The sequence below is a fragment of the Protopterus annectens genome, chromosome 9.part0, assembly GCF_019279795.1.
Source record: "Protopterus annectens isolate FY-2018-M chromosome 9.part0, PAN1.0, whole genome shotgun sequence".
In the NCBI taxonomy this organism is placed as follows: Eukaryota; Metazoa; Chordata; order Ceratodontiformes; family Protopteridae; genus Protopterus; species Protopterus annectens.
This window is the reverse complement of record NC_056743.1, coordinates 721,493,675-721,509,653: the sequence shown is the minus strand read 5'-3', so window position 1 is coordinate 721,509,653 and position 15,979 is coordinate 721,493,675. Positions and strand designations below refer to the sequence as shown.

At 44.6% G+C, this 15,979-nt stretch overlaps 1 protein-coding gene across 1 annotated transcript in view; it reads right to left on the bottom strand.

Annotated features, from left to right (window-relative positions):
- RUVBL2 (RuvB like AAA ATPase 2) overlaps positions 1-15,979 on the bottom strand; it is a 1,077,211-nt gene that overhangs the window by 262,669 nt on the left and 798,563 nt on the right. Inside the window, exon 12 of the mRNA XM_044083345.1 lies at positions 10,430-10,549. Coding sequence (XP_043939280.1) covers positions 10,430-10,549 — 120 coding nt within the window. The remainder of the gene's footprint in view (positions 1-10,429; positions 10,550-15,979) is intronic.

The following is a 15,979-nucleotide window of genomic DNA, read 5'->3' as shown; positions in this document are numbered from 1 at the left end:
TTTCAACTACCCAAACATTGACTGGGAAAACTACTCAAGTACTAACTCCCTTGCTCAACGCTTCCTAGAATTTATAAACTCAAACGCCCTGGAACAACTGGTCACCACTCCCACAAGAGGTGACAACATATTGAACCTGATCATCACCAACATGGGGGATCAATGTTCCACACCAGAGGTAAACTTGTCGCTGGTAAGATCAGACTATAAACTAATCACACTGGACATCCACATCCCGACCCCACCCCCAGTCAAGGAAACCACTGTGAAAAACTTTTCAAAAGCAAACTTCACACTTCTCAAGACTGAGGTGGAAAGTTTCAAAGCCACCGCAGAATCCATTACAAATGCATTCTATGAGCACCTACAGGAATGCATGGATCGAGCCATCCCAAGTAAAACCAAGACTCACTCCTCCAAAAAGAGGAAACCAGCCTGGTGGATCCCGGCCATAAATAAGCTATACAACAGAAGGAGGTAACTATACATGATAGAGCAAAATCACAAAAAGGGAAGGCATCCCTGATCAGTATTAGCAAGAAACTACGATCCCTCATAAAATCATCCAAGGCCAGCTTCGAAAGAAAAATTGCCAAAGACTCTAAAGATAATCACAAAGCCTTCTTTAGCTATGTCAAGAATCTAGGTGGCAACTCTCAGATCTGCTCTGAGCTACTGCAAAATGGCAAAAAATACACTGAACCAACTGACATTGCCAACATCCTGGCTGACAGGTTCAGTGCAAACTTTACCCCCCCACCCCCAAAAGGGCCCGTGTCCATCCCAGAAGAATGTAGAGCCCCAGACATTACAGATACACAGGTGAAAACAGCCATTTCCAAGCCAAAAACACAGCATCAATGGGACCGGATGGTATCCCAGGCTGCGTCTTACACAAGCTCCAAAATGAACTAACCCCTCACCTAAATTCACTGTTCAAACTCAGCCTTACCACAGGCTATGTACCCAAAGAATGGCATACAGCAACAGTTATCCCGCTCCACAAAGGTGGTGCCACAACAGAGCCTGGGAACTATCGTCCTATAAGCCTGACTACCCTGGTCTGCAAAGCTATGGAGTGCATCATCATAGAACTCATTAACAAAGACATTGGGAACCTCCAGACACTGGACCCTACCCAATTCGGCTTTGTTAAAGGCAGATCTTGCCTCCTAAACCTAGTTGACTTCTTTGAAACAGTTACCAAGGTCATAGATGAGGGAAAGGTAGTCCACACAGCCTACCTGGACCTCGCAAAAGCCTTCGACACCATTCCCGACTCTGGCATTATAGATAAGCTTACCAGCTTGAACATTAACCCTTATGTCAAGAAATAGGTTGCCAACTGGCTCATGGATAGAACTCACATGGTCAGAGTTGCGGGTGCCATGTCCGACTCTAAACCGGTTACAAGTGGCGTCCCACAGGGCTCAGTCCTGGGACCCCTCCTGTTCGGTATATACTTCTCTGAGGTACATGTAAGCACGGGAGGACTATGGCTGACCAAGTTCGCAGATGATTGCAAACTGGGGGCCATAATCAACTCTCCGGCTGACACAGACATCCTCCAGAAGGGTCTCACGGAGACGAATACCTGGTGTCAGAACCATGGTCTCAAGCTAAATGCCAAAAAGTGCATAGTCATCCCCTTTGGGAAAAACAAAGTGCCCACAAACTACCACATAGGTGGTAATCCACTAAGTACGAAAGATGTAATTAGGGATCAGGGAACCCAAGTAGATCGCAACCTCTCCTTTGATAATCACATTGCCAAAGTGGTTAGAAAATCCTTCTATGTAGCCCACCTAATCACAAAAAGGTTCACATCTAGATCAAGAGATGTTATTGTGCCCCTCTACTCATCGATCATCAGGCCCATAATAGAGTACAATGCCCCATTTGGGATGTACCTTACTCGACACCTGCAACAGCTGGAAAGACCACAGAAGTACCTCACCAAGAGGATCGTGGGCCTCAAACAGATGCCCTATGCAGCTCGACTAAAGAAACTCCATCTCTACTCGGTTGCTTACTGCCTACTCAGAGGTGATCTCTGCCTGACGTACAAGGCCATGTCTAACTCGGAATTAATGGACATGCTCCACCTCAAGAAAACCAAATCTCTTAGAGCCACACGCTCTAAGGATTTAAACCTCAGCACAAGGACATGCTGGAGAGATAGATTCCTGTCCCAGAGACTTCCCTCGCTGTGGAATAGAATCCCAATCTATGTTAGACAAAGCCCCTCACTGACTCTCTTCCAGACGTGTGGATGGGAAATCGTAAACTTACCCCTGGGATGACTTCAGTGGTCCTGCTGGACAGAGGCTCAGGAAACTAATCTAAAAGGGAGGTGAAAGCCAACACATTCTGGCTAGGCTTATAAATGCCCTTGGGCAGATCGCCTAGTACCTACCTATGAACCTAAGATATAGCAGCTAATTGTACTCTTATCGTAGCTGCTGCTGCTCCTTTGTTGAAGGCTTCTGTCAAGAACTGTACGATAGAAGACAATGGCGCTTTATAAGGGTCAATGTTGTAGGAAGAAGCCCAAATGGAAAATCTCTTCCACTTACTACACTACAATTTTCTGGTGAAAGGTTTGTGGGAAGCCAACAAAACCGGACTAGTGTCATGGGAAAGATTATAGAGCCCGGCTATGCGGGGAATTGGAACAGCCAAGCGATTAGCTTCAGTGTCTGCAATGACGAGTGAAGATGCCCTGACGGATGTGTCAGCAAGTCTGGAACTGGGTCCAGGATCCATGGATCTTCCAGAATATGATGATAAAGAAACGGGAACCAAATCTGCCGAGGCCAGTGAGGGGCTATGAGGATGATTGTCCATCCCAGCGACTTTGCTTTCTGTAAGAATTTGGAAATCAGGGGAACTGGTGGAAATGCATAGAGGAGACCCGGGGGCCAATCATGGACAAGAGCATCCCTCGGAGAGTGACCTGGCTTGGGAATTAGGGCAAAATAGCTTCTGCATTTGTTGTTGATGTGACTGGCGAAGAGGATGCAGGAAGGCTGGCCCCATTTGAGGAAGATTTTGTCCACAATCCTTGTTTGAGGGACCATTCGTGGGGCAACAAGATTGCTCTGCTCAGTCTGTCTGCTATTACGTTGGATTTGCCCGGGATGTGCGTTGCCAACAGAAAGCGCTGTGATGACAGTGCCCACTGCCATACTCTGAGGGCTTCTTGGCAAAGGGGATAAGACTTGCTCCCGCCTTGTTTGTTCAGATACCAGACCACTGACATACTGTCTGCCTGTATTGCAATTGTCCCTAGAGGAAGAGAGTCCTGAAAGTATTGCAATGCTAGAAGTACTGCTCTCATCTCCAGGACATTGATATGTAGATGTGATTCTTGATCTGTCTATGTGCCTTGGGCAGTCTTTCCCTGAAACAGCCCCCCCGCCCTATCAGGGAAGCGCCCGTGGTCACAGTGGCAACAGGAGGGGGGAAGCATGAAAGGACGTCCTATTGTGACATGAAGAGACATCAACCACCACTGAAGATCCTTCTTGCAGGAATTTGTTATCAGGATCATGTGACTCATTGGAAGTTCTTGGTAAGACCATTGCGTGAATAGAAGCCATTGAAGGATTCCCATATGCATCCTTGCTAAGGGGATTGCTAGAATAGCTGCCGCCATCAATCCTAGAACTTTCAATACCTCTGTTGCTGGTGCTCTGTTCCTTGATATTAGGGACAAGATATGTTGGCGAAGGATAGAGATTGTTTCTGGCAGAAGGCGGAGAGTGGTGGTTGACATGTCTAGTTCTGTCCATATAAAAACGATATGTTGCGATGGCAACAAGGCAGACTTTTCGAAGATTACTGTAATGCCTAGCTGATTGCAGAGTGTCAGAGTAGCCTCTCTCGCTTGAAGAAGTTGATGCCTGGTGGTGGAGGTAAGGAGCCAATCATCTAGATATGGAAACACCTGGAATCCTACACGCCTCAGGTGAGCCGTGACTACTGCCCTGCACTTGGTGAACACTCTGGGGGCTGTAGTGAGACCAAAGGGCAGAGCTCGGAATTGATAATAATTGGCTCCCAGCCGGAAACGCAGGTGATCTCTGGATGGTCTGGCCATCTTTATGTGGTAGTACGCATCCTTGAGATCGATCGAGCACATCCAATTGTCCTTCCCCAACAAGGGGAGTATGGACTGTAGCGTGACCATTCGGAACTTCTCTTTTCTCACAAATTGGTTGAGTCTGCTGAGATCCAAAATGGGTCTCCAATCCCCTGTTTTCTTTGGAACCAAAAAGAACTTTGAGTAAGTTCCGAATCCTGTCTGGTCTGCTGGGACTGGCTGGATGACTCTTTTTCTAGCAATCGACGTACCTCTATTGCTGCTTGTCCCAAATGACTGGGTGGAACGTCTGGGATTTTTTTGACGGGAAGAGGCTGGGTGGGGAATGGTATGAAATACCCTCTAGAAATGATACTTCGTGCCCAACTGTCATTTGTTATATTTAGCCAGGCTTTGGGGTACAAAGATAAGCGACCCCCGACTGTCTCCAGAGTAGGACAGGCACGTCTCCCTTCAGGAGCGCTGGTAGGATTAACCAAAGAAGTGATCTCTGTCACCCTGGTGTTGCGGACCCCCTCTGCCGCGAGGGCGGCGTCTTCCACTGAAACCCCCCCCTCTGCCTCTGGAGGGGGGCTCTCCATGTGGGTCTTGAAAGGCTCCTTGGGCTTTCCGGAACCACATCTTTCCTCCCCTCTGACCTTTGGGAAAGGGTCGAGTGGGGGTGGAAAAACAAACTCCAACGGCAGACAGAGTCTTTCCTTCTTGTTCACACCTGGTTAAAGTCTCCTTCACCTCTGGCCCAAACAAGGATGAGCCGTCAAATGGGGTATTAGTAAAGGAAGGCTTGAAGAGTTCCGCGAAGGAACAGTCTCGCATCCAGGCATGCCTACGGAGAGCAATTCCTGTACCTGCGGCTCTACTCGAACCATCAGCTGCATATGATACGAGATGCATGGACGAGTTAACTATCAAATTGAGGGTAGAGAGCTAAGTGGCAATCTTATTGGATACACTCGAAGCTACATCACCCTGAAGAGTATCTCCCAACTCCTTAAGGAGATCTCTCTGCAGTCTGGTAAAATGTGTCAAGTAGTTCAGTGATCTGAGCGAGAAAGTTGCTGAACTGAACATGCGTTTCCCATATCTATCCATGATCCTAGATTCTCTATTAGGAGGATGGATAGATGAGGAAGTCTCAGATATTTCCTTTTTGGTGGCTGCCGCCACCACCATTGCATCAACAGGGACTCCTTTGGTCACAAAGGATTTATCCACAGGGGCTGAAATAAACTTATTAGGCCTCTGTGGAACAGGTTCCATAGATTCTGGAGACTCCCACGCCCTACGAGAGACCAGATCCATAAGCTCATCGTAGGGCGGAGATACCCAAGAGGTGGAAGGTTGAGACCCAAACGCCTTCAGGAGAACCGACTTGTCCTCAGTAGGGCTCTTGGACTGCCAATCACCCCTCTGCCTAAGGATTTCAAAAATCTCTGCAAAGGAGATGTCCTCAGAGGGGGATCTGGGGGGACCCTTCTGATTCATCCAGGTCAGTGTCCGATGTGACAGACCCCTGGGGGGGGGGGAGTCTAAATACCTCCTCTTGCATAATCTCTTCCTGGGAACCTCTTCAGGGGGAACTTCTGGAGAGGTCTCAGAAGAGCAGGGAGCGCCCTGTGGGGCTACCTGAGGCTTTGGGTCTCTACGCTTGGGAAGACCGGAGGAAACAGACAGACACAGGCACTTTAGGGGAAGAAGAGGCCAGACCTTAAGATGAGGAAGTCTTGGGAGACAACACTCACCTCATGGCATCGAAAGCACCTTGGCTCCAATGAGGAGGAGTCGATGGCTCTGATGGAGCTGCGATCTCCTCCCGCACCGAAGCAATGGGCTCTGAGCCCGAGGTAGGAGCCGAGCTCACCCGAGCCAAGAGGAAGAGTCGGCACCGACAAGTAGGTGCGGCTATCCTCCCTGGACCCGACCGGAGAGTGTCGGCTCCTAGAGTCCCCGGTCGGCGCCGAGAACATCCGAACAGATGGAGTCGATGACACTGGAGCAGGCGTCGGCTCCAAGGGATCCACGATCATCAGGTCAGCCTCCTCCGGCTCCGAAGGTCTGATATGGCTCGGAGGAGGAGCAGACAATTCAAGGGTAGTGGTCTTCGGGTCCGACAGTTGTGTCTGAGCCGACAGCAGTTTAACTAGGCCTGGTGCCTTCAAGAGTTTCTGAACCAGCCAGTCCATATCCAGATCAGATAAGCTGACAGAGGACCTGGAAGAGTGGACAGATGGAGCCGATTGGGGCAATATGGAAGGAGGTTTTTCGGTAACCAATTTCAAGGCTGTGTCTCGGTTCCGAAAAAAGCAGACTGTCGGCTCTGAGGGCAGTGGAGCCGAAGTTACCACAATTTCTGACCTCTTTCCTTTCTTGGATCTAGAATCAGTGGAAGACTTAGAAGATTTGGATAATTTACTGGCTCCATCCTGGTCAGACAATGCCTCAGAAAAGGGGTGCTTAATGATACCCTTATCAATCAATTTCCTCTTCCTTTCAGCTAACACTCTTGTGGAAAAGGAATGACATATGCTGCAAGACTCTTGCAGATGTACCTCACCCAAGCAGTAAACATACTGCACATGGGCATCTGTGACTGACATTTTCTGTCCACAGTCTGGGCACTTTTTAAACCCAAACTTTGGATGCTTGTCCTTATCTTCAGACATTACACAACTCAAGCACACTGATTAACTAAGAGCTGTTTTAAACCAAGTAGCTCACACAAACATACACACAGCCCAAAAAGGGGCACTAACAACTAATAACTACAAACAGTAATTAGAGATCCAAAACGATAGTCCCAAAGGGGATCACTGACTAAATCACTAATCCTACGGCCAAAAGGTCGAAGGCAAGATAAAATACTGAGGAAAGGGGTAAAAACACAGAAAAAAAGTACTATTTACTAACTAGTATATCTGCTACTATGAATATATCAAAGTATATAAAAAAGTGAAAATATAACTTGCTGAAAGTTGAAAAACTCCCAATAAACTCTCGAGCCAAGCTGGAAACCAAGAGATCCATGCCGTGGCAAACTAGATCTGAGGTAATTCCAGCAGTGCATCATGGGATAAGGGGATGGGGTCTCAAGCTACTGGAGAACTTTGAGCTTGCTAGTCGACCGTGTCAGAGCCGAGGTTCGGCTCCAAACCCATCAATGATGAATGAACGGCAAGATTGAACAACTTCACATTATCAAAACACAAAAAGATAACCCAAAAGACGTAGTAGAAACCAAAAGGTAGTCCAAGCTAGCAGGAGACCAAAGGCAGAGAGAAATCTACTAAACGCAAGTTTATTAAAAGAAACACACAGCAAGCGTTTTCGCTTTCGCTAGCTTGGACTACCTGTTGGTTTCAACCTCACATTATCAGTTTCTGCCAGCATTCTTCAAAAGATAGAAAATACATCAAAATATTTAAAAAGGCAATAATGTCTGTGTGGAAGGTTTCTCCAATCGGCCATCATCTGCCAGAAATGAAGTCTGTAGCCAGTTACAGTTTCCTGTGAAGCCTCCAAGCTCTTCCTTTAGGTGGCAAGAAAGTTCTGAAGAAATTCCAAAGTAATCTTCACTTGGAATGCTGCATTCCCTACATAAACAGGCTGTCCAATCAGTACTCAAGAGTAAAGATGTAGAAGGGAGGCACAGCTTTGTGAAGCTGGCCAGTTGTATCCTGAGAAGGATACAACCCAAATAACCAAAGGCTACTTGCAGCAGTGAAACTAATGAACAACTGAAGCAAGTTATCAGAACAGAAGACATGGTTAAATGTTTTCATTGCTTTCTGAATCTCAGGTGTTCTATTTTCCCTCCAATTTCTTCTGCCTCCACAGTGGTACTAAACATCTAGCTAAGGTATCCTTGGCAGGATGGGGAAGGGGGTAGGGCTGAGTCCAGCAGCCACAGCTGCTTACGACCACCAAGAAGATGTCTGCCTGTGGCTAAGGTATATATAAGGAATCTTATCATGGCAGTAAAACCTTATGATTACCATTTTACTTTATCTTTATGAAATCTGAGTTTACATTCTCTTTACAAGCAGTGTGTGAGGAGTCACCCAAACAATCAGGGAGGGATATTTATTAGTAACAAATTCTGAACTGATAACAGGTGGGAAGAGGAAGTGTGTTTAGTAACTGTGGGAGGCTGAGAAAAGCCAGGTTATCTGCAGCATCGTAAATGCTGCTCAAATCCTATTCCCTTGGATGTGCTCGATTGACATTATGGGGAGCATGCAATGGTGTTGCGAGGGACATGCCCCTACCTACGTGGCAATGTGTCCCCTCCTGCTGCTGTAACCAATACATATTGTTTCTGAGACTATACAGTTCTAGTATTACTACCGATGCACCTGTGCCTCAGTGTCCTCAGAACACCTCTGAACCCTCCCCATGCAGACAAGCAGACTGAGCTTCACCATTTCTCTCTTCCAACACTCAACTCCAGTAGGTGCCTGAGTTGAGCTCTGGTCCTCTGCGATGCAGTTAGGGTTTATCCCTCTGTGCCAACTGCAGAACTGAAGAAATAAACTTGCTTTGAGTTTAGACGTGCAGAAATACAGATGCAAAATTTGCAGTGAACAAAATGACTTAGCTGCAACTATCAAACTTCCTTGCTGGAAGGCAGTTTAGAAAAATGGAAGTTTTCCATCCAAATGCTTGTCTTATTTTTCAATGAGGCTGGATTAAACGTAAAGTGTGCCATACTCCTGAGCTTCAATAAAAAAGACTTAAGTATTTAACTCTCTTAATTTTCATGAATAAGTGAAAAGTTCAGTAATTAATGTGAGCCCAAAAAGAATATGACTGGTCTTCAAAAGGGGAATACAAGAGTCTATAAATGTTTATGTCAGTGAGCTGAAAAAAAGAACCAAAGGATGAATTTAGTGAGTTGCATGGTTTATATCACAAACTATCTCTTTATTCATGTCACACACCTCAGAAAATCAGTGATCTGCAGAAGTCAGAAATCGACAAGTCTCACAATTATACACAATGTAGTTTCAGCAATTAGAGAAAACTGAAAAAAGGACAATTTTCTGGATGCTGCCTGGAAAAGAATATTGAATCAGCAGATTGTTAACTAACCAAATGCTTCTTGATAGACAAGCTAAAAACATATGTGCTGGTGGCCCTTTTAGCAGTGTCAACATCCTTTTCTAGTGAAGTAGTCCAGCACTGTTTTGAATGCCCCTGTAGGTGTGAAATTCAGACCAATAAGCAGATATCTGATGGTCTATATTACTTTGTTGAAGATTAACTTACACAAACCTTCATTCATCGAACATAAGTCAGCGAACATTCATATCAGCAAACAGAGTTAGTTGGGAAGCTGTAAGAAATTTGCCCCTTTCCTCACCATAGTGCGATCTTAGAGTTGGTATAGGGGGGTGTGGGGGCACAGCCCCCCACTTTGGTGGGTTTGATATGGTACACTGTGTGTGACGGTCAGAGTGGTAAACAACTAACTCCATTCCCTGTGTAAAACTTTCGCTGAAAGGAATGTTTGCTGAGTTATATTCGATGAACGGAGGTTTAATGAAGGTAATTTTCAACACAGTAATATAGACCCAATATCATCTTGTGGCTAAAGTCACACATAAGGAATCTTATCACAGAAGCATCTCCCTATGATTACCATTTTACTTTCCTTTCTTTAAATACAAGTTAACATTCTCTTCACAAGCAGTGTGTCAAGTCGGCCAAGTAATCAGGGAGGGATATTTATTGTTAACAAACCTTGACCTGATAGGCTAACCCACTTAAATGAATAAATACACACGAATAATCACTTACTGGAAAGAGATAAATGAGAAGAAATGCTTTCTCAGTGAAGTGAGGGGAACAAGGCACTTCATGGTTTACCTTAAGCTATAGGTAAATTACATGGCATTAGCAATGGGGATGGCCTCAGCTGAAAACTTCTTGTAAGGTCTTAGCATTAAGAAGGGCCTTGCTTACATAGACTGTAATGCAACATAGCACATTCTACTTTAGCCAAAAGGTACAAACCCCCAAAAAAGAGCTTCTGTCATAGGATGGGGGATCCTGTATCATCTCTTATTTACAAAACAACACTCAGGGGACACTGCGTGTTGTGGTAAATGCTTTTTTTCTTGCTTTTACATTTTTCAGGCTACCTGTGGTATTTTGCCCTGCATAACTGTACCCATTAATCCTGTATTCACAACCTATTCAAAATCTACTCAGAGTAAAATCAAACTAGATCTGTAAAACTGGATTCTCTACACCGATTTAAAAATATTTACAGTGCATCTGCATGAGAAAAATAGACAGTGCATGAACACCATTGTCATCTCTCACCTAATTTTAAGGATCTGTTTTGTCTCCTTTTCATTGTATGGAGTTGTGGATATGATAAGCATGCGGTCCAGTAAATCAAGAGGTATTCCATGGGGACTCTGATAATTTGTTCCACGGATTCTGAAGAAGAAAATGAGATGCAATAACACTTATTTATAAATTTGGTAGCTGGGTAAGTACACTGGTCCAAGGACCAGGCACAAAAGAATAACAGAAGACACAGCACGCAAGAACAGGCAAACAAAGGACATGCAGTACACATCATGTGGCACTTATGCAACCTATAAATGTATTGTGCGGTTTGGTTTACATTTCTCATAATGGAATTTTGGCTGGAATTTTCTCCATTCCCTTTTTGTGTTGATTCACAGACATGTGCAAGTGGAATATGTTGCTATTGGTAGTCGTTTGCTGTGGCAGACCAGTAGGCAAATGAATAAAAGCTCAGTATTATGCGCCATCAGTAAGGGCAATAGCAAAGCATCTCTTCAGTCATCAATATTTATGAACTTGTGTACATAGTGATGTTTGAACAAAAGCAAAAGCAAGATACGTGCATTTTTTAACTTGCTAATATAGTTAAAAAAACAGTTATGTACTTACCATAGCTTTGCATTTGTGTTATCCTACGTTATCACTCATCACCATAGGGTCCAGGATCAGATATCGGATCTGAGCCGGCAACATACTACAGACGGATCCAAGGCTCTAGCTCCATCCTCTCCTATGATGTCATGCTGCCCTCTAACCCCCAGATCAACTTTGCTGTCATGTTCCTAAGACTACTCCTGCAAGACTGGAAGGAAAACACTCCAACTTCCTCCATGATCCATGAGGTAGGGGATGGCGAGAGGGAAAAATGTGATGAATGATGATGTAGGATAACAAAGATGCCAAGTTATGGTTACGTACATAGCTCTACCTGATGTTACCCAAATCATCATTCATCATCATGGGGTCAGAGTCCCCAGCTACCACTTATCCTGGGAGGCCTCAAGGAAGCTCTGTGGAGCCAAAGTAAGCCCTGCTCCTAGAAATCAAATCTATCTTCTAGTAAGTTATAAATGTGTGAGGATTAGACCAAGTAGCAGCAGCACAATTGTCATCAATAGAAAGCCTGGCCAAAAAAGCTGTGGAAGTAGCCACAGTCCTCGTAGAGTGAGCCTTGATTCTTCCTACAACCTCAAGATGGCTATGGTCGCAGACAGTGGAGATGCAGCTAGAGATCCTTTTAGAGATAGTGACCTAAGAATCCGGAAGACGAAGTCCATTGGGGGAAAGGCCACAAAGAGCTGATATGACTTACAAAAGCCTTTGGTCCTATGTAGGTAGAACTGTAATTGTCGGTGTACGTCCAAGGTATGTAGAATGTACTCTCCTTTATTGTAATAATTGTAGAAGAACACTGGAAGCTGAATATATTGATTCAAACTAGATTCGGAAGCAACCTTGGGCAAGAAGGATGGGTTTGTCCTAAGAGAGACCCTATCCTTGTGAAAAAAAACATGTAAGGGGGAGTAATGGTAAGAGTTTGCAGTTCTGAGACCCTCCTAGCTGAAGTAATAGCCACCAGGAAGGCTGTCTTCCAAGACAGGAATATGAGATCGCATGAACTAGCAGGCTCAAAAGGACTCCTAGTCAGAGATTGCAAAACCAACACAGGGACCCAGGGAGGTGAGGGATCCTTAATTGGAGGCCTAAGCAGAAGACCCCTTTCATAAACCCTTTACAAAGCCTAGATGAAAAGATTAGACTTGGTGTTCTCATGAAAGTTAGAAATCGGCCCCAACTGAAGCTTGATGGTAGAGAAACTTGCTCCTGCTTGGAAAAGGAAGGACAAAAACAAAAGTATGTCTGAAACTGAAGCAGAAATGGGATCCAGATTCTTACTCTTGGCCCAGATAGAGAATCTTTTCCACTTACTGCAACTAACCTTTCTAGGGGAAGGTTTCTGGGAGGCTATAAATGATATGCTTAATGGGAGACGCTACCCTGAACTGTTTCAGAATCACTGGAATTGGAGAAACCATGCGGTTAGACAAAGAGTCCGAAGGTTTGGGAGAAGAAACCCCGATGGTTGAGAAATCAGATCCTGACGGGGATCCAGTACCCATGGTGGATACTTCAGTGAGACCTGATAAAGGGGAACCATGGTTGAGAGACTAGAAAGGGGCAATGAGGATAAGAGATGTTCTCAGGCATTGCGCTTTCTGCAGAACCTTGGGAAATAAAGGCAGAGGAGGATATGTGTATAGGAGAAAGGAGTCCAATCGTGGACTAGGGCATCCCTCGGTGACTCCCCCGGAGGGGGGGGGGGGCAGGACAAAGTACCTGCTCACTTGTGGTTGGCTGGGGAGGCAAAGAGGTCACAGCAAGTTTAACCCCAATGGTCAAAAATCTGCTTCGCCACTGAAGGACCGAGGGACCACTCATGAGGACTCAAGATCGATCCACTGAGCCAGTCAGCTAACACATTGGAATTTCCAGGTATATGTGTTGCAAGAAGGAAGCACCCAGAGGACATCACCTATTCCCAAACTCTCATGGCCTCTCTGCACAATGGGTAAGATCGTGCCCCCCACCCCTCCTAGTTTGTTGATATACCAGACCACAGCCATCTTGTCTGTCTGAATTGCAATTGTCCCTCGAGGGAGGCAGTCCTGGAAGGCTTGCAATGATAGAATAACTGCTGTCATCTCTAGAATGTGCAACTTGGTCTCTATTAGGGACCACGCGCCTTGGACGGTCTTCCCCTCAAAATGCCCCCCCACCCACCCAAACAAGGAAGCATCTGTGGTCTCTGTAGCATTGGGTGGAGGGAAAGGAAAGGGCCTGACCTACCTAGAGTGAGATCTTGAGATTGAAGCCACCACAGGAGGTGACGTCTGCACACGTGTCAGTTTTATTGTCATGCACAGGGGATGACAGAGAAAACCACTGTATTGATAAAGTCCACTGCAACACTCGCATGTGGTGCCTGGCTAGAGGAACAAGATGAATGGCTGAGGCCATGGATCCAATGGCTCGAAGAACCAAGTGAACCAGGGGACACGATAAGTCTAAGATCTGCATGACTTGTTCAGGATCAACTGAACCCTGCAGAGAGGTAACACTGCAATCTCTGAAACAGAGTCTAACAGAATCCCTATGAATTCCAACTGTTGTGTGGGGATCAGATTGGATTTAGAAAGGTTGACGGTGATCCCCAGCTGGAGGAAGAGGGGAAGAACTTAATGGATCATTTGTAGCAGTCAATGCTTCGAAGGTGCAGTGAGCAGCCAGTCATCAAGGTATGGAAAGACCTAATACCTCTGCAGCCCAGGTGAGCTTCTACCACTGCCATGCATTCTGTAAACACCAGGGGGGCTGTTGTGAGACTGATGGGTAGGGCTCTGAACTGATAATGATTGGCTCCTAACCTGAAGCGAAGATGTCTCCTGGAACACCTGCCTATCTTGATGTGATAGTAGGCATCCTGGAGATCCATGTTGTATTTAGGAGGGGAAGCAATTTGAAGTACCTCTTAGTTAACATGTTATAAACCCTGAAGACTAAGGGTATGTTTAAATGTGAAGCCTGCAATTTTTGCAGATTCATAAATACTGGTTCCTTGTGCCAAGTTAATAATACAAATATTGTTTGCAAGGGGAGGTATAACTGCAATTCTAAGGGGTGCGTGTACTTAGCGAAGTGTAATTACTGCTTAGGTTTCTATATAGGTAAGACGGACAGGAAACTTAAGAAACGCATATATGAATATTAATATGCTATTAGAAACAGGAAAGCTGAGGATGCCTTAGCTAAGCATATACTTAACCCTTGGCCATTCATTCTCCTTTAGGATTATTGACCAGATCTGTTCTCATATTAGGGGAGGACCATTTTCTTTATGGCTAGAGCAGCGGAAATTATATTGGCAGCTCAGACTAGATGCCTTCAAATACTCAGGGTTAAATGATACATGCTGAATAGCTTGCATTCTAAAACTAAGAAATTTGATGAGATAGTATTTTTATCTTTAGAATGTTATTTTTACCTTTGGAATGTGCATTTTGTGTAAACTAATGTAGTTTAGGGACATACAGTTTCCTGGTAATTTCAGATTTTATACTAAATCTGTATTTAAACACTTTATACACTGTATTTTAATTATATGTTGTTTGATTGTTTTCTAAGTCCCATTGGACCTTTTTAAACATCTGACTGTCATGTGCTTATTTTGTTAGCTATTTAAATGTGGTGTATTAGTTTTGTTGAACGGTCTGAAGAAGTGGGTGTATGTGTGCCCACGAAAGCGCTTACTGTCACATTAAATTCATTTTTTTACCTTTTAGTCTTGGCTATTTTTTGTTTTATAGTAGTTCTACAGTTTGTTTTGTAGTATCAGATGAGGTTCAGACATGTGACCTGTGTCCAGTCATATTCCACGATCCTCTAGAAGAATGAGGCAGGGGGTGACTGGGTGGGAAAGTGAGGAGGAATGAAGACAGACAACACAGATGTCAAGTTATGGTAAGACATAACTTTCTAATCTGATGTTGTATTCTTCATTCCGCCTCACAATAGGGTCAGAGTCCCCAGATACGTAATTCCTGAGTGGCCATCATGGAAGGATATGCAGGAGCACCATCGAGCCAAAGGAAGCCCTGCTCCTAGAAATGATATCTAACTTGTGGTGTGCCACAAAGGTGCGACTATTAGACCATGTCGCTGCTGCACAAATATCATCAATGGAGGTTCTAGATGAGAAGGAGAAAGTAGCAGCCATAGCCCTGGTGAAATGTATCCTAGCACAGTGATGGGGAGCCTTTTGGGTTTGGCGTGTCAAAACTTCAGAAAATGACTAACTTGACTCTGTTTACGTGTCACCCCCCTCCCAAAACAAAAATAAATAAATAAATAAATAAATAAAATGGCATCACTTTCAATACATCAGAGATAAATCTCAACAGAATCAAGGACAAATCTAGAAATAAGAGACATGGACAGTTTAAAACTACTAGTACTTTTAATCTGAGACACTGACAGAAAAAAATGAATGTGTATTAATATAAATTTTCTGATGTAAAATTAGTCTATAAATCTAATTGTTGTCATTGTGTTTAAAAAGTTGCCAGTTTTAGGATTAAGAGGGAAAGTTGAGAGGAACGTAAAACAGCAAACTCCTAGAAATGCAGGCTACTTGCCCTTTGCGGAAGTGTAACCATGAAGAGAAAACAATGTCAGCACTTCCTGATGCAGACTCTATCGTGAAAGTATACCGAAATAGTCTTTGAGGTTAATAACTTCCTTACCTGTGCAGCAGTGTTGTTGAACTGGCACCTGGCACAGAATAATTCAATGCACTTCACACAAGCAGCAAATGCAAAAGCAGTTTCTTTGGTGAATGCTGGTGTGTCACCCAAAATGTCATGGCATGAGACCTTTGACACGCGTGTCATAGGTTCGCCATCAGTGCCCTAAGAGGATGAGGTAATTCTAGGCCCTTTTGTGAGTAAATGAAAGAGATGCAACCAGTTATCCACTTTGCTAGAGTAATCTTGGAAACCA